Raw genomic sequence first — 23,491 nt, 5'->3', positions numbered from 1 at the left:
AACACTTCCTTCTGGGTTTGCGGCATTTGGGAGCCGATTTGTTCGGCAACTAAGCCGTTCGGGAACCAAGATGCCACTGTATTGTGAAATGTGCTAAGGGTGCTAACATTTGCTTTTGCACTTGGGCACACTACTTAGGATTTTTCATTTTAAAGGAGTGCATGTACACAGAGAGATACAGAAACACCTGCATGTGTGTCCCCAAACTGAAAGAGGGTAGTGAAGGATAGAGTGAGAGTGACTGAAGGGGTGGGGACCAGAAATGGAGGCACACATGGTGCTCAAGTGCCTAGCTACTGTCAACCTTCTGAGTTTAGGAAATCCTTATGTTCTACTATTAGACAAATGGAAGATGACAAGAGCACAGCATAAGCATTGCTGGCTTCAATAGCTTCCTCTGGGGATCCTCACCATTCATCTTCCTCTCTGCTAAAGTCCTTACCGGTGTCTAATGGCAACAGTAGGAGATAAGAGGCATCCTTTTAATTACCAATCCCACCCACCACCCTCACAGGAGGAAATCATTCCTACTGCAATGTGAGTAGGCAGAGTAGGGGGAGCTTTCTGTTTCTGCTGCTGCTGTCTACAGCTTGGAGATTACAATGACAGCTGATGACTTTCAGAGATTTATGGCAAGACTCTGTTTCTGCACCCGTAGACTGAGAGGCACCCAGGAGAAGTGAATGGGAGGCTGCTTACTACAGCAAATTTGCTACCCGCTTAGCTCCAACAGCATCCTGGGTGCCCAAAGGGATACAGAGGTGACACAACTCCAGGCTTATTTATTTACAATTTAAGCAGTGCAGGCAGGACAAAAAATGAAGGACGGAGAGGACTTTGGTGTGGGGACAGAGGATAAGGAGATGTTGCTTTCTCTCAAAATTCTAGAGCCCAGGGCCATCCAATGAAACTGAGTAGAGGGAGAATCGAGACAGACAATTAGGCTGAGGGCAGCATGATATTTAGGTAGGAAAGGGAGTTTTTTATATATAGAGAGAAGGCGGTTGTCTGCATTCTTAAGGAAGAGCATGGATTAAGACAGGAGTGGGGGAAAGGGAGGCAATAAATGAGGTATAGAGTCGGACAAGAAAGAATATGAACCTTATGGAAAAGCTCCAGGAAAACAATAGTTTAGGGGCTCTGGGTCTTCATGCATGAACACTTGAAATGTGCTAACACACAGTGCAGCAACAGCGCAGCACTGACGACATGCACACACAGAGTGTGGACCTGTGGAAAGTTGTCAGTTGAAAGCAACCTTAGGAATAAGTGCAGAAAAAAGAAGCTGAAGGGGTGTGTGTGTGTGTGTGTGTGTGTGTGAGAGAGAGAGAGAGAGAGAGAGAGAGAGAGAGAGAGAGAGAGAGAGAGAGAGAGAGAGAAGCAGAACTGAACAATGACACAGAAGTGTGGAGTGGCAGGCGATGGGAAATAGATAAAGATTATGCGTTCTGCTTTCAAACACATTCAGGTTAAGAGTATGGCATGACTGAGATGGCTAGGATGAAATTTCAGAGCCAGCTAGAGATACTGTATTGTGCAGAGGAGGTGGGGAAAATGTCAGGAGCAGAAAGGTAAGTCTGGGAGCCATCTGCATAAAAGTTTGTGGTTGAAGGAAATTATCTATTATTATTTTTCTCAAGCGGCACTTAAATCTCTTTCTTTGTGTGCTTCCCCATGTTTGCAAAGTAGATGAAGATCTTGACAGTGACCAGAACAGTGTTGTTGTTGTTTTCTTCAAACTATGTTGCTTGGATCCCTGGTCTTCCCTGGAAAGTAATAGGGGGTTCCTCAAGGAAAATACCAGTAATGGCAGATACATCTTCTTCTTGAAAGGCAGCTTGCCCACCACTGATTTTTCCTTGGCAATGTGCAGCTACGGAAGAATGCTGTACATGTTCTCAGCTGCATTTGTAGTTCTAGCAATGGCAATGGCAAGACCCAACATGCCTTGCTAGTGCCATGCATCAGAAGAGTGTGCGCCCTAGAACACATACCCAAATCCTTTGCAATGTGCATGAGATCCTTGGACGACTCTAGGAATAGATCCCTCAAGATCTAAAGACTGCAAAACTGCTCAGCTAAAACACTGATTTGGAAAGGGCGCTCCATGCTAACAAGCAATACATTCTGCAGTAATAGGCATTCTTCACATCCTGCAGCGTTATTTTTCTAAATTGATTGATTGATTGATTGATTGATTACGGTTCTTGACCAGCACACATAAATATGCAATACATAAAACAATAAAAGAAAAACAGTAATAATCTAAAAATAGGCAATAAATATAGGTTTTAACAATTGTTTAAAAGAAAACTGATTAAAAGGAGTGTTACTACTTAGGGAGGTAGACTACAGCAATTAATAACAATGGGTCCTCTTTAGCTAGTCCTGAAGATGTTCTGAAGATATTTGGACACTGCTAATTAGATTACACCAAAAAAAAATTTCCTAAATTATTTCCCCTCGCCCATATTCCATCTAATTTGAAGGTGGGAGGGACTGAAGGCTGTACACCTACAAAGCTCCAAAAATACTCTGCACAATGACTTTGAGCCACAGTTATTTGTTGGTTGGTGCTGCTGTGATCATTGCAATCTGCTGTCAAAGGCTGCCTCGTGTTGTAACTTCCCATAGGGCATTTGGAGAGAATGTGGCAGATAGCAGCCATGACATTTGATGGCATCCAGGACTGTGGAGAGGAATGCAGAGACGATAGCACCGCTGGCACTGGAGAGAGAACCACCACTCTATCCATAGCTAGTAACATCATGACCTGCTCTTGTGTGGTGCTGCTGGGAAAGAGCCATAGCTCAGTGGCAGAGCATCCTCATGAAGCGCTTAGTTAAACTATGGAACTTGCTTCCTCAAAGAGGCTGTAATGGCCACCAACTAGGATGGCATCCAAAGAGGATTAGACATTTTCATGGAGGATGAGCCTATCAAAGGCTACTAGCCCTGATGGCTATGCTCTGACTCCACGGTTGGAGGCAGCAATGCTTCTGAATACAAATTGTTGTGAGTTTCGCACAAGCACCTGGTTCATCATCATCATCACTTTTAATTTGTATACCGCCTTTCTATCATACAATACTCAAAGCGGTTTACAAGCTGAAGAAACAGAATCTGATGAAATACAAAACAACCTTATAACAATATAATGCAATACACAAATATGATAATAAAACATAGCTTTAAAATAAGCAATCAAATAATGTAACGTTCAACAATCATTAAAATAGTATAGAATAATATCAGCATATGAAAATTAAACAGAAACCCACTCTTGACATTTACAATAAATAATTTCAAAACAATAATCAATAAAACAACAGCAAGCCACAGTGCATAAAACAATACAATACAAATTGAAAAATAGAGACTGGAGGGTGAGGCAAGGTAGGTGGAAGGAGGCCTTGCCTGATGGAGTCTCTCCCCTCACAGTTCTTCCTCCAGGCACAGCTTCCTTATGAGGAGTCCCAGGGCTGGAGGGGATGGGGCAAGGCAGGTGGAAAGAGGCCTTGCCTGATGGAGTCTCTCCCCTCACAGTTCTTCCTCCAGGCACAGCTTCCTTATGAGGAGTCCCAGGGCTGGAGGGGATGGGGCAAGGCAGGTGGAAAGAGGCCTTGCCTGATGGAGTCTCTCCCCTCACAGTTCTTCCTCCAGGCACAGCTTCCTTATGAGGAGTCCCAGGGCCGGAGGGGGCGAGGCAAGGCAGGTGGAAAGAGGCCTTGCCTGATGGAGTCTCTCCCCTCACAGTTCTTCCTCCAGGCACAGCTTCCTTATGAGGAGTCCCAGGGCCGGAGGGGGCGAGGCAAGGCAGGTGGAAAGAGGCCTTGCCTGATGGAGTCTCTCCCCTCACAGTTCTTCCTCCAGGCACAGCTTCCTTATGAGGAGTCCCAGGGCCGGAGGGGGCGAGGCAAGGCAGGTGGAAAGAGGCCTTGCCTGATGGAGTCTCTCCCCTCACAGTTCTTCCTCCAGGCACAGCTTCCTTATGAGGAGTCCCAGGGCCGGAGGGGGCGAGGCAAGGCAGGTGGAAAGAGGCCTTGCCTGATGGAGTCTCTCCCCTCACAGTTCTTCCTCCAGGCACAGCTTCCTTATGAGGAGTCCCAGGGCCGGAGGGGGCGAGGCAAGGCAGGTGGAAAGAGGCCTTGCCTGATGGAGTCTCTCCCCTCACAGTTCTTCCTCCAGGCACAGCTTCCTTATGAGGAGTCCCAGGGCTGGAGGGGGCGAGGCAAGGCAGGTGGAAAGAGGCCTTGCCTGATGGAGTCTCTCCCCTCACAGTTCTTCCTCCAGGCACAGCTTCCTTATGAGGAGTCCCAGGGCCGGAGGGGGCGAGGCAAGGCAGGTGGAAAGAGGCCTTGCCTGATGGAGTCTCTCCCCTCACAGTTCTTCCTCCAGGCACAGCTTCCTTATGAGGAGTCCCAGGGCTGGAGGGGATGGGGCAAGGCAGGTGGAAAGAGGCCTTGCCTGATGGAGTCTCTCCCCTCACAGTTCTTCCTCCAGGCACAGCTTCCTTATGAGGAGTCCCAGGGCTGGAGGGGGCGAGGCAAGGCAGGTGGAAAGAGGCCTTGCCTGATGGAGTCTCTCCCCTCACAGTTCTTCCTCCAGGCACAGCTTCCTTATGAGGAGTCCCAGGGCCGGAGGGGGCGAGGCAAGGCAGGTGGAAAGAGGCCTTGCCTGATGGAGTCTCTCCCCTCACAGTTCTTCCTCCAGGCACAGCTTCCTTATGAGGAGTCCCAGGGCCGGAGGGGGCGAGGCAAGGCAGGTGGAAAGAGGCCTTGCCTGATGGAGTCTCTCCCCTCCCCTCATAGTGGTTGGCCACTATGAGAACAGGATGCTGGGCTAGAGGAGCCACTGGCCTGATTCAGCAGGCTTTTCTTATGTGGAATTTCAATTCCCAGCATCTCCAGGCAGGCCTGGGAAGCATCCGGTTCTGAATCTCTAGAGAGCCACTGCCAGTCAGGCATTGACAATACTGTACTCAGTTAGATGTACCAACAGACTGAGCTAAACAGCTTCCCATGTAGCTACGTAAACCAAACCAAACAGTTATTGAAGTATCAGTAGCTAAGAACAGATGGGTGTACATACAAGCACACCAGATATCACGCTTGTGGCGTTTTAGAGCCCAATAGCTAAAGAGCTGTTAGCTAGGGAGCTGTGTACTTTGCAATACTGCATGAACACTATGCAAGTTAAAGGATTTAGTACCGACCACAAAGTTCAGCAGAATCTTAGGGTTGTAGGAATGCCTTTCCATTTTGCAAATATGTGGTCAATGCCTCGTGAAATCCAAGGAGCTAGAGGGGATGCTGAATAAGATGCCTACTTGTCAGCACTGCTGATTGGATTTCAAAATACAGCATAGCCTCCCTAACCGACCAGCAGCAGTGGAATTATGCAAACTATCACGAACCAACTCATTTTCCAAGTGGCGATCCTTATGTGGCCTAAACAGCACCACACATGCACAAGGAAGAATTACCAGCATGCCTGGATAATCAAGATTTATCAAGATTTATAGAGCTACAAATAAAATGGTAAGGGGAGCAAATCTAAAGGGGTCCAAAATAACCCAATGAGGACTGAACGTGCTGATAGTTGAGAAGATGAAGAACATATATTTTCACAAAACTAGAGAGGAAGGGAATGGAGTACCCTGAGAAGAGTGCATGGTTGGCTGCCTTGAACCCCAACAGGAGCAATCCACACGCTGCAACATTTTGCTGCTGGTCTCAATTGTAAGAAAATACAACGCAGACTGGGTTAATTTGCAGAGATAGCAGAATGCAGCTCAGTAGCGGCACATAGTTAAGCTATGGAAGTCACTCCTACAGGACGCAGTGATGGCCACCAAGTTGGTTGGCTTTAGAAGAGATTTAGACAAGTTCATGAAGGACAAGTCTATTAGTGGCTACTTGCCATGATGCCTATATTCCACCTCCACTGTCAGTAGCAGTTGCCAGAAACTACAGGAGGGAAGAGTGCTGTTGTGCTCATGTCCTGCTTGCAGGCTTTCCACAGGCATCTGGCTGGCCACAGTGAGAACAGGATGCTGGACTCGGTTTGCCTTTGACTTGATCCAGCAGGGTTCTTCTTACTTTAAAAAGAGCTTGGCTCCCTCTGGCCAGGAGAACCTGTCCCGGTTCCTTCTCAAATCAAGCAGCTGACAGCAGAGATTATAAACAGGCAAACACTGTGTGATCACAAGATTAGCGCTGACCCAGCATGGACTCTCAAGCAGGAGAGGCTAGTGAGGGACAGGTGGAGGAGAAAGACGGGCAAGGAGACAGCTGGGGAGAGCAGAACGATTCTGCCCAGTCATTGCAGGAGCAAAACAAGACCGGATTGTCATATCCCATCTCTCCATTTAAATAGGAAAGAAGGAAGAAGACTTCAAGGCCATCTTACAATATGAAAAAAGAAAATAAAGGTATTACAACAAAGATCTGAAATACCATTTTAAAACCTCAGGCAAACAAGACAGACTTGGCCTAGTGCCCAGAAGAAGTAACAATGATAGCGTCCAGGGACAGTGTTTCTTCCATAGCTAGGGATTTAAAGGGTTTCTCCTGAATAAACATTTTCCAGCTTTGCACTGGGGCAGAGCATCCATCTGAAACTAGGTGCTTGAGACAAAATCACCCTTTGTTTTTATTTTTTTAAAAAATTCTTACATATATATCTCACTTTTCTTCCATCATGGAATCCATAAGGACATAGGGTCAGGTCAAAGGTCAGTCTAGTAGCCCAGCATCCTGATCTCACAGTAGCCAGCCTATGGGAAGCCTGAAAAATACACCTGTGTGCAACACTGCTCTCTTCACTGAATTCCTAGTCCTCATAATTTACTGCGGGAATGATCCTGGAAGTACATCTGGTGAAGTCTGAAGAAGCATTAAGATTTCCCCTTTCCCACCCATCCCTCTCCAAATAAATTTCCTTTTTTAGCTGGGCATTTGGCTTCTTCGGCTTGAACATGAAATTCTCACTAAAATTTTCCCCATGACCGCCCCTTGTGTTATAACACTATCCATTGTATTATAATGATATTTCACAGCGTTTTGTTAGGTTCTGTGTCCTGTGGACTCTGGCAAAGTAAAGTTCCTTTTGCTCATTTCTTCCCCAGAGGTGGACTGAAGGAATAGGGGCTCAGAAACTCCACAAGCAGCTAGTCAAGACTAGGAAGTGGCAAGAGTTTCAATCTGTCTGATGGTAGCTTAATTTTCTGGATGAGGAGCAGGGACATATAAAAATGGGGTTTGCTAGTAATACCCCCCTGATGTGTCACAACCCCTTTGGATTCCAGAATGCTATGATTTCATTTTTATTTTCACTCGCAACGGTTTGTCTTCATGATCCCTAAACTATAAGCAGAAAATATTTTCCACCCTTTTCTTTTGTCTAGTCATCCACCATTCACATCTTGCCCAGATGTAAGTTACAAGTTGATTGGATTCAGCTTCTGATTTTGGCCACATTTCCTCAAGCATGACACCTAGCACTTAAGAGAATGTAACTTAGACATACAAAATTGTGCTGGGGCAGCTGCTAAAAATGGCAAAATTGTGATCGGCTGTCCCCTTTCTTCCCATAATGTATAGATTAATTTTGCCTGCTCTTGCACCATTTTTATAGACAGGCAGCAATAGTTCCATTGACCTTTGTGCAATTGCTACCCAGCAACGATGGCTACGTATTTATGAAGGAAGTTTAGTTTCGCAGTATTTGGAGACTGGATGAGAGAACAGCAGAAGTCTAGAGCCAAGAGTGTTATTTTTCAAGAACTCATATTTCAATGGAACAATATGCTCATAACAAAAGAGCTGGTATACATTTCTCTGAGTCACGGCAGAAGGAATCTGACATTGCTGGAGCTGTCAACAGAACAAAGCAGCAAAGCGGAGGCCCTGGATGTTCATAAAAAGGAAATACAGTTCTTTTGAGAGCAGTGACTCTCATGCCAATATATAACTCACAATCTAGTAATTCACCAACCAGCCATTCGGGCAGACTCACTCTGTTCTTTCCCTACCTGCTAGCCATGCCTACCGTATATTCCGGCGTATAAGACGACTAGGCGTATAAGAAGACCCCCCAACTTTTCCAGTCAAAATATAGAGTTTGGGATATACTCGCCGTATAAGAAATACGACCCGGCGTATAAGACAACCCCTGACTTTTGAGAAGATTTTCCTGGGTTAAAAAGTAGTCTTATACGCAGGAATATACAGTATTTAGCCCATCTGAACTGTTGCCCTGTTCCATCCCAAGGTTTGGCAAGTTTCAGTAGACAATTTGGGTATCCCTGTTGACTAAATTTTAGATCTTCTATCAGAATTTATTCTGTTGCTCTTGACACATTCTTCCTCAAGTTGTTGCCTCAAACAAACCCATGCCCAACACCAATGGTGGAAATCTATAAGCAGTGGCAGAGGACATTAGTAGCCCACAATTACTAGAAACATTCACGGAAATCTGATTTAACAATGAGAATAGCTCCACACGGGCAAGATCTGTTAAACTCTTCTGCCACTTCAGGCAAAAATTACGATTTAGGCACTCTCCTTCTTTCCTCATGTTCATCCAAGAGCAAGAGAACCTTCAAGTGGATGCTCAGCTGCAGACCCCTCCTCTTCCTCTGCTCCATGCAAGTGAATGGAACAAAAAAGAAAGGGCTGCAATCTGGGGAATAGGGAGCTTCTAAGGAGGTCAAGTGCCCCTTCCCAGAGACCCTGCTCTTCCATAGGCCAACACTGCAAATGAGTTAATTGCAACAGGTTTCTTTGATTTCTCAGATTAAAAGATTAACTTCAGATTAATGTGGGGTGGGGAATTAAGGAAACATAGGCTAACATCTTGATGGCAACATCTTTGTGCAGATGCAAAAATAGAAAAGGAAGCTTGCGCACCCATCCAGAACCACCCATAGATATCCAGGCGACAGTTTAGCCCGAACACTAAGGTCCAGCTCCGAGGGCCTTCTGGTGGTTCCCTCACTGCAAGAAGTGAGGTTATAGGGAACCAGGCAGAGGGCCTCCTCAAGAGTGGCACCCGCCCTGTGGAACGCCCTCCCATCAGATGTCAAACAAATAAACAACTATCTGATTTTAAGAAGACATCTGAAGGCAGCCCTGTTTAAGGAAGTTTTAAATATCTATTGTTTTATTGTATTTTTAATATTTTGTTGGAACCCACCAAGAGTGGCTGGGGAAACCCAGCCAGATGGGCCGGGTATAAATAATAAATTATTATTATTATTATTATTATTATTATTATTATTATTATTATTAAATTTACATTATTCTTTCAGTAGGGGACAAAAAAAGAGGAGGAGGAATAAGTATATGATCACAACCAAAAAATGTTCAGAGGATAATTTCCTGGAAAGTCTCTCCCATGCAAAAATTACTGCTTTCTAGTTTAGACTCTGCAATTCGTCCTTTGATAAGGCTGGAGTACCAGGTACGCTTTTGCTCTGGCACAAATGAAAGAGCTTGCAGTAATGTTTGTGCCTTGAGGCAACTACCTCCCCAGAGAAACTTGAATTTCTCTTTGGCATTCACTTGATTACTTCAAGGTTAAAGCCAGGAAGATAGAACCATGGATAGAATCAATTGAGAAGATAAATGTTTGATAATGTTGTAATTAGAACCACGAGGCCAAAGAAGTGTTTGGGAAGGAAAGTTCAAAATAGGTTGGGGTGGTGTGCAAAAGAGAGCCACAAACCATGTGTAGGAAGTAAACGGAGCATGCTCAGCTCTTGTAATTAAAAGGACTGCTGTTTCTTTCTGCTGCTCCCTTTGGTTAGGAAATAATAAATGTTGCCAGCAGCTGGCACAGCTGGTCACTTACAAGGGCCTAGTTATATTTCCCAGAGATCCCTGGGAAGAGGGACTGACTATTAAACCACTCTGGGAATTGTAGCTCTGTGAGGGGAAGAAGGGTTTTCTAAGAACTCTCAGCACCCTTAAACTGCAGTTTGCATGATTCTTTGGAGGAAAGCCATGACAGATTGATGTGGTATAATACTGCTTTAAATGTATAGTGCAGAGAAGGCCTAAACCAGGCAGATGAGGCTCCCTGGAGTAAAGAAGACCTGTACCAGCAGTTTGAAGTTTATTGTCAAATTTCTTTTTGCTTTGTACTTACGTGTTTCAGTTAAGACTGCTCCTTTTGCAACACTGAATTTATTGCATGTTTGCTAAATTGTTGCTTTTTGTCTTCTTTGAACTTACTGGCATGCCTTGTAAACTGCTTTCTCCCTCCACCTTCAACCTGCAGAGTGCATATCCTTGCCCTCAAATATTGGCTATAATTTTGATAAGGGACCAGGCCCCATTTTATTATTTTCTGCTCTCAAGATGTTGAGTCTTAACAATACAGCGATTCCATCTAGGCCCATGTAAGAGGAAAATGAGCAACTTTAGCAGGCTGGCACCAAGAGCCAAAACCGAAGCATGGAACACAGAAGTTCAAACAAAAGCACACACACACCACACAACCATTTGTTCTGTACTCACTGGAATTTTGTTTGGATGCTGTTCTCGGATCTGCTGTACTTCTTTACAACGATCCGCTGTGAAAGGGGAAAAATAGCAGATTTAGGAATTTGGAATATTTTCCTGGCTATTTAAAAATTGGGGAGGCGGGAACTTTGCAAATGTTTGCAAGCAGGATTATACAAACTCATACCAAACTGGGACAGTAGTCAGAATGTAGCAGTTACAGTAGTAAATAAGGATATTTGTTATTTATATAGCAATCCCCCCCATCTATGTGGTCTTGTATATCACCTGACATCCACCCACACCCAAAGTCGGGTACCATGCAGATTAGCTAGCTAGATAACACAAAGGATGCTTCCAGACAAGTGCTTATTATGGAATCGGTGCTGCTCATGCACACAAGGTGTTTTGTTCTGTTTTGTTTTGCCACATACACATGAGGCCACTGGCATCAAAATGCCACCCTGAATCCTCCATCCCTGCCCCATTTAATCCCAATTTCCCCCTTTCCACGGAAAATCAGAAAACCTGCTGCCAATGACTGGCTTGCAACATTAAGTCCTTGTCTGGAAACACCAAAGTACAGAGCTGCTACAGCAATGAGATGGTAATTTGCATTGACCTACATGTAACTAAGCTGGACATTATCCACATTGTGAAAGGCTTATGCCAGCTCATCAGGAAAGCATTCAGGAAGGAAGCCAAACTTCTGATGTAAAAGGATGCCTTAGCCTATGCAGATTATTATTTACGGGGTGTATGCTTCTTCTCCGTCACTCAGCGCTCTCAAAGCAGCTTACAAAACACACCCAACTCCATCTCCATGTAACTAGGACAATCGGGGAGACTACTTTATACGTTCGTTTTTAAAGGCATATCCACGAAGTCTCAGATATACATCTATAAACATGTGGATGGGACATGCATCTCAAAACAAGCAGATCATACACCTGCCGCCACCAGGGCATCACGAATAGCTGTAGCTCTCTGCTGAGTACACACTGTGGCAAATCCAGGTTTGTCCCTATAGAACACGTGAAACTGCCCACATAAATTAGTATTCTCAAAAATTGCAGAATGAAATACTCTATGCACATTCATTAGGAGGGAAAGAAAAGTCTTCTTAGTTCCATTCAAGGATGGTTTCCACATTGTTACAGAGATTTCACTGTTCATGTCTCCTGATGCCAGATAGATTTCTGATAAACTGAGGAGGTGGTGATTAGAGGCAGAGGGGGAGACACAAGAGGAAATAAATTCCACCCCCACCCTGCCTCAAGCCCAACTGTTGCTTCACCCCAATAGAATAGGGGTGGAAAACCTGTAGCCCTACAGATGTTGTTGGATAACAATGACCATCAGCCACAGTCATAATGTCCAAGAGATGATGGATGGTGTAGTACAGGCATCCCCAAACTTCGGCCCTCCAGATGTTTTGGACTACAATTCCCATCATTCATGGCCACTGGTCCTTTTAGCTAGGGATCATGGGAGTTGTAGGCCAAAACATCTGGAGGGCCACAGTTTGGGAATGCCTGGTGTAGTCCAACATAACTTTTTTGGGGGGGCACAAGTTCCCTTTCCTTGCCACAGAATCTCAGTGGTCTGCAGATTAGAGAAAGGGTGGAGAGTTGAGTACAAAAAGAAAGGAGTACACTAGTTTAAACCTAGCTTGATAGGGCACAATGTGCATTTCAGAGGGTTGAAATAATTATTATTTTTCACACTGAGCAATAGATATAGGACACAATATAGATTTTAACCTCTGGGAAGAACTCTGGAAAAGTGACTTGAAGTTTACAACACATTATTCTTTGAAGGAGAACTACCTGAAAATGATTCACAGATGGTATTTAACTCCTGCTAAGATGTTTATGACTGAATCAGATACGGTAAGTGCTAGAGATGCAAAGAGGTGGAGGGACCGTTCTTGCATATGTGGTGGACTTGTAAAAGGGTAAAAGCGTATTGGGAAATGATCCATAATGAATTGGGGGAAAATGTTTAAAAGTACTTTCCCCCCAAAACCCAGAGTCCTTTCTGTTGGGGATAATTCAGAATGAAATTTCCAAAAGGTTATTTATGTATGCTACTACTGCAGCCCGTTTTTTGTTAGCCCCAAAATGGAAAATGAGCGAGGTCCCAACCGAAGAATGGCAACTTAAGTAGATAGAAGATGTACAACTTGCAGACTTAACATATAGAATAAGAGAACAAGAAGAATGTATGTTTAAAGAAGATTGGAAACCGTTTATTGAATATATGGGTAATAGTGTACAGCTGAAAACGCTGGCAACATTAGGAGAAATTCAACAGTGTAAATTAGTTTCGATGGATGCGATAATGAAATACTGATTGGTATAGTTTTTGTAAAATATGCAGGGATTTATGATATGTAAAATGAACCATGGAAAGAGAAGAAGGGAAGTCACTGATATCTTGAGGATGTAAAATGAGTATTTTAAATTGTAAAACAGAAAATTTAATAAAAATCATATTAAAAAAGGAAATAATAATTATTTTAACAAGTGTCTGAAGTGCTTCCAATGGTCCATAAAACAAGTATATAAAATCAAGGCCAGTATTATCATCATCATCATCATCATCATCATCATCATCATCATCCCTGTATAACAGATGGGAGGCTGAGAACAGAGACAAGTCCAAGACCATCAGGTGATTTTATGATGATCCAACATAACCCAAACTAGGGAGTTCCAGCACCCAACTGGTACCCTTAAGCACCAGAGTAGCTCACATACACCTACAGTTCTGCGTATTAGCTGCAACCCTCTTGCTCAGGGTGCATTTCCAATATCTAGCAGAAGTTGCCTCCTTCAGGCTTGGGACTTAGGATATAGTTAAGCCAGCCTTTTTCATGCAAACTCAGCATGACATGTTATTCTGCAGTGACACAAGAATTTAAATGAGATAGTACTGGAAGGGTCCGTCCAATGTATTTGTGAGTAATGAGCCAGCCCAAGTGTACAGCTCAGCACTACTGCACCATCAAAGACCATTCAAATTTGGTATAATCTATTTGTCACCCATTTGTGCACTACAAATGCATATGTTGTCAGCTGCTCACAGTATGTCACGGGTGAACCAGACACACACACACACCCCAGTAATTTATATGCATGAGTATTTTTCACATAAAAGCACTGATGTGAGGATAGAAATAATAGAGCCAGTAAAGCCCAAAAGCACTTTTGGATCTACTGAGATTAGAGGGATTGTAGAAATGTGCAAATATTTCTAGTTTCACCATATCTCCCCCCCCCCAATAAGCAGACCATTTCTCTGCATTCACCCTCATGGTTGCATCACAGCTAATGGCTACTGATACAAGTGAAGATGAGAGTTGACTGTTCTGTGTCAGATCCACTGTGGAAAAGTCAGCCAAGCTAAAATTGCCAACAAGCACCCAGATCACTGGGAGGAGGGGGAGGGAAGCGATTGGCAAGCCATTATCCTTCAGATCAAGCAAGTTTAAACTGGCATGAGGAATAAAAGGGAGGAATTTAGTACAGACAGGCATTAAATCTATTGCCATCTTCAGAACACAAATTTTTCATGTAGGAAGAAACTGAAAGGCAAAGGACTATGGAAAACTGAAAAGGAGAAAGCACAATGCATGAATAGCCTTATTCTCCCACCCAAGGGAGCTGCATCCAGGGCTGGCTTCAGATTTGAGGGGATCCTTGGTAGATTGGTCCATTTCCTATATTGGTGGGTTTTCCTTGCTGTCGGAGCTGCAAGTGGCAATCTGTGTTTCCCACAATGCCCTGGAGCCATCAAGGGCACTATGGGAAGTTGAGTATGGCTTGTATCCAATGCGGCACAAAGTAAGCATCCCATCACTGCAGGTATTCATGCTTGCACAGCAATATGGATACTCCCTCTTTACCGAAGTGTTGGAAGCCATAGTCTTCAAACATCCAGAGCATCTTCATTAAATAAGAACGTGATAGCCAGGACAGAAGGACTGGGACAAAAGGAGTAGGAGTCCTTTCTTGAACATTTGAGACCAGCATTCTACATCTCTGCTTGGAATGGACCAGGACTTAACATGGATAACTAATATAACCTCTCTCTTAAGGAGCATTCCAAGGCTAAAATACTCCTCTCAGCTCCTTGGAGGGAAACTGGGATACAAGTGGTACCAATAGATGCTCTGTCAAAAGACAGCTACTCTATTTATTGGTAGCAGAAGAAAGGAGTTTGGGTCAAATGAGAAGATGTGTGAGAGGCATGTATGGCCCTAGCTTCCGTTATGTTGAACGCTTGCCATTAATTTCAGTGGAAAGAACAATCAAGAGGAATAAGTGAATGTGGGTGGCAATCCTGGCTCCAGTGCATAATCAGCAGGGCTGGCTGGATAAGCAGAGTCTCCTCCTCCCTCTTTGCTCCATGCACATCCCTACAGAAGCTGTGCACTTGGTGGAAGAAGGTGACCTCCCCAGAATGAAAAATGCTACACCAGCAACATTATGTTCATAAGCTGCACTGCCTCACAGTAACTTCTGTCTCAACTGGGAAGTGAGTGATGTTATACCTGACAAAACAAAACAGTAAAAATAGGGGGGGGGGAATACTTCCACTTAGTTATAAAAGCAGTGGGGGTGATTTTACATTGGTAAACAGAAATCCGCCAGGAGTAAACGAAACCTGCCACTTGTATAATATCCCATCAGTCACTGTTGGAAATGGGATGCTGGACTTGATGGTTGCACAAAGATAAACCCAAAAGAAAGAACAAGACTAAAATCAAATTATCACATGCAAACTATCTCAGGTAACCTCCAGCCCCAGCAAAGCTGGCAGTAAGCAGAGAGGTCGGAGCTTTGTTTGCAAGGGGATTTCATTATTAGCAGCAATGTAGATAAGTACACCAACTGTGCAATATCCGTTATCATTCCACTTGCTGTCAAGCAGGAACAGCAAGTTCTTGGGGAAACAAGAAACAAGGTTGCCTCACTGCAATCAACAAACCAAGGCAATGTTATTGAGGGGGGGGGGGTCTTGCAACTGTTCTCTAAACTCCCAAAGAATCTAATTAATCAACCGTGTCCGCAAATGGGTAACCTTAATAAGTAGGCTAGGTTTACTTATGTTTCTGCAGGCTTGTCACTTCTGTGGGTTTACAAGAGTAGGACCATCCAGATGTTGTTGAACTTCAATTCCCTATGTAACCAATGGTCTAATGAGAGTTATAATCCAGCAACCTCTGGAGAGCCACAAACTCTGGTTTGCAAGGTTGCCTTAAGGGTTACTCTCTAGCCACCAACTTCCCAGAAACCTATAAAAGGAAGATTCTCCCCTAACTAACACACACAATTTCCCCTTTCCCACTTGGCTCCCTTCCTCAGTATGCCAGAAACAGGAAGTATTCTTTGTTGGCATCCCTTGCTGTATTCTTGTGAGTGCAACCCAGTGGCATGCCTGAGCCTCTTCCTTTCCAACCCCATTTTGGATAGCAGGGAAGTAGAGAGCAGCTGCTGGTCTTTCCCCACCCAACTCTCACTTTTAGCAATGATTCCCTGCTAAATTATTACAGCAAGGCAGTGTCACAGAAATGAGAGGGCTGGTAAGCTGCATAGGGTCATTAGCTCTATGCTGCTGCCACAGAGTAAAAGTCTACATCCCAGTCTCCTTATGTGAATGAATCGAGGTCCAGCATGCCGCAATCAGAGAGCAATGATGAACCTAGTGAGCTACAAGAAAACCAAGTCACGCAAGGTCAAAGCACCCTCCGGTAGTGGTTGATGCATCCTGGGGGAAAAAATGCTATCCAAACACCAAGAGAAAATGGTAAGCAAGACTTTTGAGTGTGAAGGAAAACAGACCCTTCCACTAAGTGAAACCCAAGGAACACTGCTTTGCTGCAAACAAAAGCACCAAGCACTGCTTGGCTAACCATCAGAAATTGTCCCTGTGCATCCAGTTTTGGTTTTCATACGCAGGCACATATGCACAAAAAAGGGGGACAGAAAGGTACTTCTAAACTGAAGCATCTTGTCGGCCCAAGAGGCAGAACTGGGACAAAATATTTTGAGACATAACACAAATGGAAAACACCAGGCCCAGCAACATCTTATCTACCCTCCCACCCACCCAACCTAAGAGTCTTTTGTGAACTAAAACTGTCACCCAAACTTTCAACTGTAAATTGGTCCACATAAATTCATTATTGCAACTTGCTAAGTTTGTAGAGCTGGGAAAGGGATTTGCGAATCACTGACTGCAAACGCTGGCTAGAAATCTGCTCCTTGGAACTATCATTTCGTTTGCCCTGTGCTTTATCCTTGGATAATTTCCAGAGGGGTAGCCATGCAAGTCTGCTGCAACAAAAGACAAAGACGACTCTTGTGGCACAGTCAGAGTTAACACGTTTATTGTGGTAGCAGATGGCATACACACCTGATTAAGTAGACAGGGCTTAGCCCATGAAAGCTTATGCCATAATAAATTTGTTAGTCTTGATAGAGGTGCCGCAAGTCTGAATTGTTAAATGGGTGCCAATGCACCAAGCCAAATTACCTCTGGGTTCGAGGACACCAAGCCTGCCAGTTCCATCGCCAGCCAGCACCTCCCCGCTTCTGTTAATACATTACACGTCACGTTGCAATCAAGCAAGTCAGGACATTTCATAAGTGGCTGGCGTTTTCTCAAAACAGGTCAGCCATAAGTTAGGCAGCTTCAGCTTCATTGTAGCCCCAGTAATGGTAGAGGACAGAGAGAGGTTTGGTCCCAATAAGGTTTCCAAAAGGGGAAACGGATAAATATTGAAACACAAGCCTGACAAATGGATATTTTTGCACAGAGGCTGTTAGTTACACATGCTGCAAAGAGATTTATGACACAATCCTGGAGAGTCGTGTATTATAATCGTACCAGAAGCTGCAAACAAAAGCCAATCAGGCCTAGTTGATTAAGTACTTGCAGTTCTGTCCTATACGCTTTCTGGGAAGTAGCTCTGATCAAGGACAGTTTAAAGACCTTGATTTCATGGTCACTGGTGGAGGGACAACCAACCCCTGAACACAAGTTCAAGGGGAGAAGAGAAGCTGGAGCGTCAACAGCCACAGTCAAACTCAGGGTCTCTCTTTCTTTCCAAGATAAATAATAATGGAAATAGCAGGAGGTTGTTTATATCTGATGCTCACAGTTCCAGTGAGAACACAGTGACCTGTGAATAAACCCAAGATAATAAGGGGATGTGTCTAGGACATCTTGGAAACACAAGTTCCCATCGATAATCTCCGAAACCTGATTGCTAAAGTCCTAAAGCCAAGAGGTGAAGAAGAGAGAGAGTGGCAATGTCCAAGAAAACAAAATCCACAAGGAGTCCTATGCAGACATTCGATAGTGTAAACAACTGAACTTGTGAAGAGCGCCTTGGGAAACACCTCCTGTCTTCTCTCCCCATCCCCACCACAATGCTCATTAACGGTTCCTCATCATCCTGGAAAAATGATAAACAAAACTGGGGGTGGTGGGGGTTGATTTTGAGGAAGGATGTAAAGGCCCAGGGTAACTGTAATAATGAGTGTTTTCCTTTCAGTCTATGATATCTAGTGGGGAGAAACCTCTTGGCTTTCCCACCATCCAACAGGCTGGTGGCCACTCCATAACGTTCTTTCAGTGGTGGCTGGCTAGAATCTGTTACCAAATTCAGTGGCAGATCTGGGGAAACCGGTGCTTTTACATGAGCCGCCAAGACCACTCTCTTTAGGCAAGGCTCTTAAAAGGAAGATGTTTTAATGCCATCCCTCTGATTCAATTTGTTAGTACAGTATTAACAATGTTTTGTTGTGATGGCTGCTAATTTTTATGAAGACCTTTTATGGGATAGGGTTTGGGGCTAAATGACACCTCACGGGTCCCAGTGAGAAGATCTTGGAAAAGATTCGGGATTAAAAGGTGCAGAGAGTATACAGGAAACCAGTTGGGCAACGTTTGGGCCTTTGCCTGGTCATGCTGCAGGTTTAACAAAACGGTTATTGGTCTGGAGGGATCTGGAAAGATGACACATCGGGATTCCCCTTCCCTCCTCAAAACTATGGAATGTGTTGGTGCAGTTGTCTGCAAATGGAACGCAGCTTGTACTTTGGAACAGAGAATCAGAAAGAATTTTGGGGGGGGGAGGGGATCTGTTGGGAGTGCTAAGCTGTGATCCACCTGTACTCAACTTGTTAAAAGGTAAAGGGGCCCCTGACCATCAGGTCCAGTCGTGTCCGACTCTGGGGTTGCGGCGCTCATCTCACCCTATAGGCCGAGGGAGCCGGTGTTTGTCCGCAGACCAGCATGTGGCCAGCATGACAAAGCTGCTTCTGGCGAACCAGAGCAGCGCATGGAAACGCCGTTTACCTTCCCGCCGGAGCGGTCCCTATTTATCTACTTGCACTTTGATGTGCTTTCAAACTGCTAGGTGGACAGGAGCTGGGACCGAGCAACGGGAGCTCACCCCATTGCAGGGATTTGAACCGCCAACCTTCTGATCAGCAAGCCCTAGACTCTGTGCTTTAACCCACAGCGCCACCTGGGTCCCTTCACTCAGCTTGTTAAATAAACACAAATACTACAAAACACCTAAGACCTCATTCCTAGTGCTGCACCCCTGAAACCTTGTTAACACATTTTGAGAACAATAAGTAGGGTATAATTTTTTTGCCAAAGAAACGAATAAAGTAGCCATTTTCTTGGATGTTAATGAAAGGCACTTGTGCTTTGAGTATCTTACTGCTATAGGAAAGAGAAGACCAAGTAAGTCTTTTTTTTTTCTTTTTTCTTTTTGACATGCAATTCTGGCAAAGTCAACAATGACTTACTTCCCTTGCAGCTTGTGACTTGGGGTCACTTCCACACCATGTTTAGAGCACATGACTTCCCCCAAATAATAATAGGAACTATACCCCTTGCAGAACTGCAATTCCCAGCATTCTTAACATACTACACTTCCCAGGATTCTTTGAGAGAAACTATGTGCTTTAAATACCGGTATCATAGCTGCCAAGTTTTCCCTTTTCTCGTGAGGAAGCCTATTCAGCATAATGGAATTTCCCTTAAAAAAAGGGAGAACTTGGCAGCTATGACCGGTATATGGCATGGATGCAACTCAAGTAATGGGGAGAGGGGTATCAACAGTTTATAGCCACGGCAATATGAAGCTTGTCGAGAGAATAAGCAAGCTAAAGTTCCTGTGACACCACTGAATGACTGTAACTCTAAAACCATCTAGTAACCAGGTGAATGGTTACCACTACATGTTTATTTCCCTCCTTCTTTTCAGAGTAGAAATATTACAGGTACAGTGGTGCCTCACTAGACAAATTTAATTCGTTCCACGGGTCTATTCTTATAACGAAAAATTTGTCTAGCGAATCCCATAGGAATGCATTGAATATTTTTTTTTTAAAAAAAATTGCCCACAGGAACGCATTAATTGAATTTCAATGCATTCCTAAGGGAAACCGCGATTCGCTAGACGAATTTTTCGTAAAATGAATTTGTCTAGCGAGGCAACCTCCGCTAGAAAAATCCTTTCTTTAAGCGAAAATTTTGTCTTACGGGGCGTTTGTTAAGCGAGGCACCACTGTAGTTGGTTTTAGAGAAGGGTTTATCACCTGCCCACTCTCAAAAGTCTTCAAACAAAATCTCTCTGCAACATAAAAGTATTATCAGTTGTTACTGCCGTTTTTGAAAAGTGCTCTTCTAGCAAGAATGAAGAGGATACTTATGCCAGATCAGAGCCTTTAGGTTGTCATTTTTCAAAAATAACCTCTCTTGCCCCAGTCCTAAAGTTTAACACACACTTTTGAACGTGGCATTAAGAGGGGGGGAGGTGCCTCGATCTGCTTTCATACATGCATGCAATCTGTTTATGGGAGAACAAGAGTTTTGTTGAAATGAGGACCTTCTTATCGGGGTCGTAGCATTGTTAAAGCTCTTAAATGTATGGAAGAATAGAATCAGCTTGGCTTTTGCAAAGGGAAGTTTGGCATGACTCACCCTATTAAGAGTTATTCAAAGCATTATTAAGTATGCAGTTGGAACAGGGCACATGGGCACATTCAGAAACCCAATAAACAATTGTGGGCCCTCACCCACCACACACACCCCTCAAGGCAAGTAAGTGTTTTAGCTTTTCCCAAACCTGAGGAGGGGAGGGAATGATATTCCTGGACAGGACAGTCTACAGCAGGGGTCAGCAAACTTTTTCAGCAGGGGGCCGGTCCACTGTCCCTCAGAACTTGTGGGGGCCAGACTATATTTTGGGGGGGAAATATGAATGAATTCCTACGCCCCACAAATAACCCAGAGATGCATTTTAAATAAAAGCACACATTCTACTCATGTAAAAACACGCTGATTCCCAGACCATCCGCAGGCTGGATTTAGATGGCGACTGGGCCGCATCTGGCCCCCGGGCCTTAGTTTGGGAACCCCTGGTCTACAGGGAGGGGACAACCCACCCTTGCATACTGAAGTCTCCAGAAGAGCAACAGGTTTGGGAAAAAGCCTTTCTTGGAGCCAAAAGACTTCTTTCGAGACTAATTGCAATTGCTGCGCGTGCGCTCTTTTGGTAGGATTGCTGCTAGAAAGAAAGAAAGCATTAACCTTTCCCCAATGGTGACTCCAAAATTTCCAACAAACGGCAACTATTGGCGACAACAGATGGCTTTTTTCAACCCTAATTTCAGCAAAGGAAGGGGCAGGATGAAGGGTCCTCACGGTCATGGGTGGGATGGGCGGGATGGGCAGTGGTGGCTGGGAAGGCTTTGGTAGGTTAGGTTAATTCCATGCACTGGGCTGCTGAACCCTGTCAAGAAAATGGCACCATTTTCCATCACTTGCGCCTTGGGGTAAGAACCGATCTCTGGAAGAGAAGCTACTTCCTAACAACTGGAATGATCTCAGCAAGTTGAGACACCTGTGTTATCTGGACATATTGTGCTTTAAGGCCAGAGGTTGTGCTAACTGGGAACTAGTTTCAGCTAGGAGAAAACACGTACACCAATAGTGCTAGACTAGAATTCTACCTTTTAAGCCTTCTGGTTGGCTCACGGGGTTCCCCTGAGTTTTTATATCTTTGCATTTTCCTCTGCCTCCTGTTTTCTGTCACCTGTTACAGCCTTTAAGATCAACGCTCAACGGGATAGACAGGGTTAGGATCAGTTAACTTTTGTCATTATATTCTGGTTCGTAATTCCCAACCATTCTTTCCAATCGGATTCTGGAACTATAACTTTTATGGGCCTTTTGATTATCTCAAATGCTGCTCTTTAATGCTGCTCTCTTTTCTTTTAGTTTTGAAAAGCGAAATCGACATCATTTACATCTGGCGTTCTGTCTCTCTGGGGAACTGAATCCAGTTCCTAACTTCTTGTTTACTATCTTTTATCATTTTTTCACCGGCCCTTCACCCTTAGGTCCCAGGGAAAATCAAAACATTAAAACTCAATGTTAAAAGTAGTTTAAAACAACATACTGAGTAAGTTGGCAGCCTGAGGCTCAGGAAGCAGAAAGCCCTGTTCATACTTGCTTCTTTGGAATCTTAGGGATACCTGGTAAGGTATGGGCCCAGGCAGGTTGGACAAAAAGAGTGTTGTGGTGTATTATATAATACTTGGACTTAGTTATTGGATTCTCATCCCTATTTTCAACTCAAAGCATCTCACGGTATTAACAAAGTAAACTAAATACATTTAGAATAGCTATAGCTCTGAATAGCAAAGAGCAGAAGATAAACAACTCAGAAGGGATACTGCTGCCACACTCTGCTTTTGTTTCCCCAAAAGTCATCTGGTTGGCCATTGTGAGAAATAAGGTGCTGGACTAGACAGACTCGGGGTCTGATCCAGACAAGTTCCTCTTCAGGTAACCAGAGATTCTAGAAGACAGGTGAGCAAACAGTGGCCTTCAGACCCCTTAAAGCTAATAGGTGGGTAGCAAGGAAGGTGAAATTGAGAAAATGAGGTGGAAGAGTGAGGGAAAAGAAAGTAATGGAACAGGGATGAGTGAGATTCCCATGCACCTTTGGTTTCATCACTACCATTGTAGATCTGCAATTCCTGATAGATCAATCACCTCTGAGAAAATGCAGGCCTAGACAGAAAAAAGGTTGTCCACCCTGGCCAAGAACTTTTACTGTAAGTTAGGATCAAATGAGTTGCAGAAGAAATTGTTTTTAGAGGGACAGAGAGACCTAGATTTCTGGTCAAATATTTTGCAGACAAGTGCCACTTTGGTATGAAACAACAACCACCCTCCATTATCCAGCAACTCTGCTAGAACTTAAGTTTTGAAAGTGTTTCAGAGCACCACAAATTTCACTTAATGTTTTCTTTTAGAAAAATATTTACTTAACCTACAATGCTCGGCACAGCTGTGTGTGCAGAAGTCCTATTGCAACCAGATTGCATGCCAGTGGTTATGTGCCAGATCACAATCTTATACTGGAAGAAAGGAACTCAAGAGAAAGAAAAATATACAGCCAAGCTTCTAAAAGGATTATGAGGATAATTTATTTTGGTTGTTAAAAATTATCGTTAAACCCATTGAAACTCTTATTCAACAACGGGTTCCAAACATGACTATTTAGAGGTCATGCAGCGTGGTGGTTCCAAGTGAGAAAGTTCCCAGTTCAGAACTTTAACCTAGCTATGAATTCACTGGATGGTCTTAAGCAAGTCGTGATCTAGCTGCCTTGGTCTGTAATTCTATACCAAGGGAGTGAGCCACATTTGACTCAATGGAACTTAATTATGAGGAGAAACATGTAAGACTGCAATGCCCTGTGTCCCATTTATTTATCTGCAAATTTATCATCTGCCCTTTATTAAAATATAAAAAGGTGGCTTGCAACATGTAAAATAAAGTATTTTGCTTGGGAAATACACTACATAAATAATAAACCTTGTTTAGTGTTACTTTGATAAGTTCTGCACATACAGCATCATGGAATTGTGTATACTGGG

General features: G+C 43.9%; 1 protein-coding gene across 1 annotated transcript in view; it reads right to left on the bottom strand.

Moving 5' to 3' along the window:
- MAP1LC3A (microtubule associated protein 1 light chain 3 alpha) overlaps positions 1 to 23,491 on the bottom strand; it is a 46,268-nt gene that overhangs the window by 11,183 nt on the left and 11,594 nt on the right. The window contains exon 2 of the mRNA XM_035122112.2: positions 10,524 to 10,579. Within this exon, the coding sequence (XP_034978003.1) occupies positions 10,524 to 10,579 (56 nt within the window). The remainder of the gene's footprint in view (positions 1 to 10,523; positions 10,580 to 23,491) is intronic.

The sequence above is a fragment of the Zootoca vivipara genome, chromosome 7 (genome assembly GCF_963506605.1).
Source record: "Zootoca vivipara chromosome 7, rZooViv1.1, whole genome shotgun sequence".
Classification (NCBI taxonomy): Eukaryota; Metazoa; Chordata; class Lepidosauria; order Squamata; family Lacertidae; genus Zootoca; species Zootoca vivipara.
Note: the sequence above shows the minus strand (reverse complement) of the source record. Positions and strands in the feature narration are given on the sequence as shown.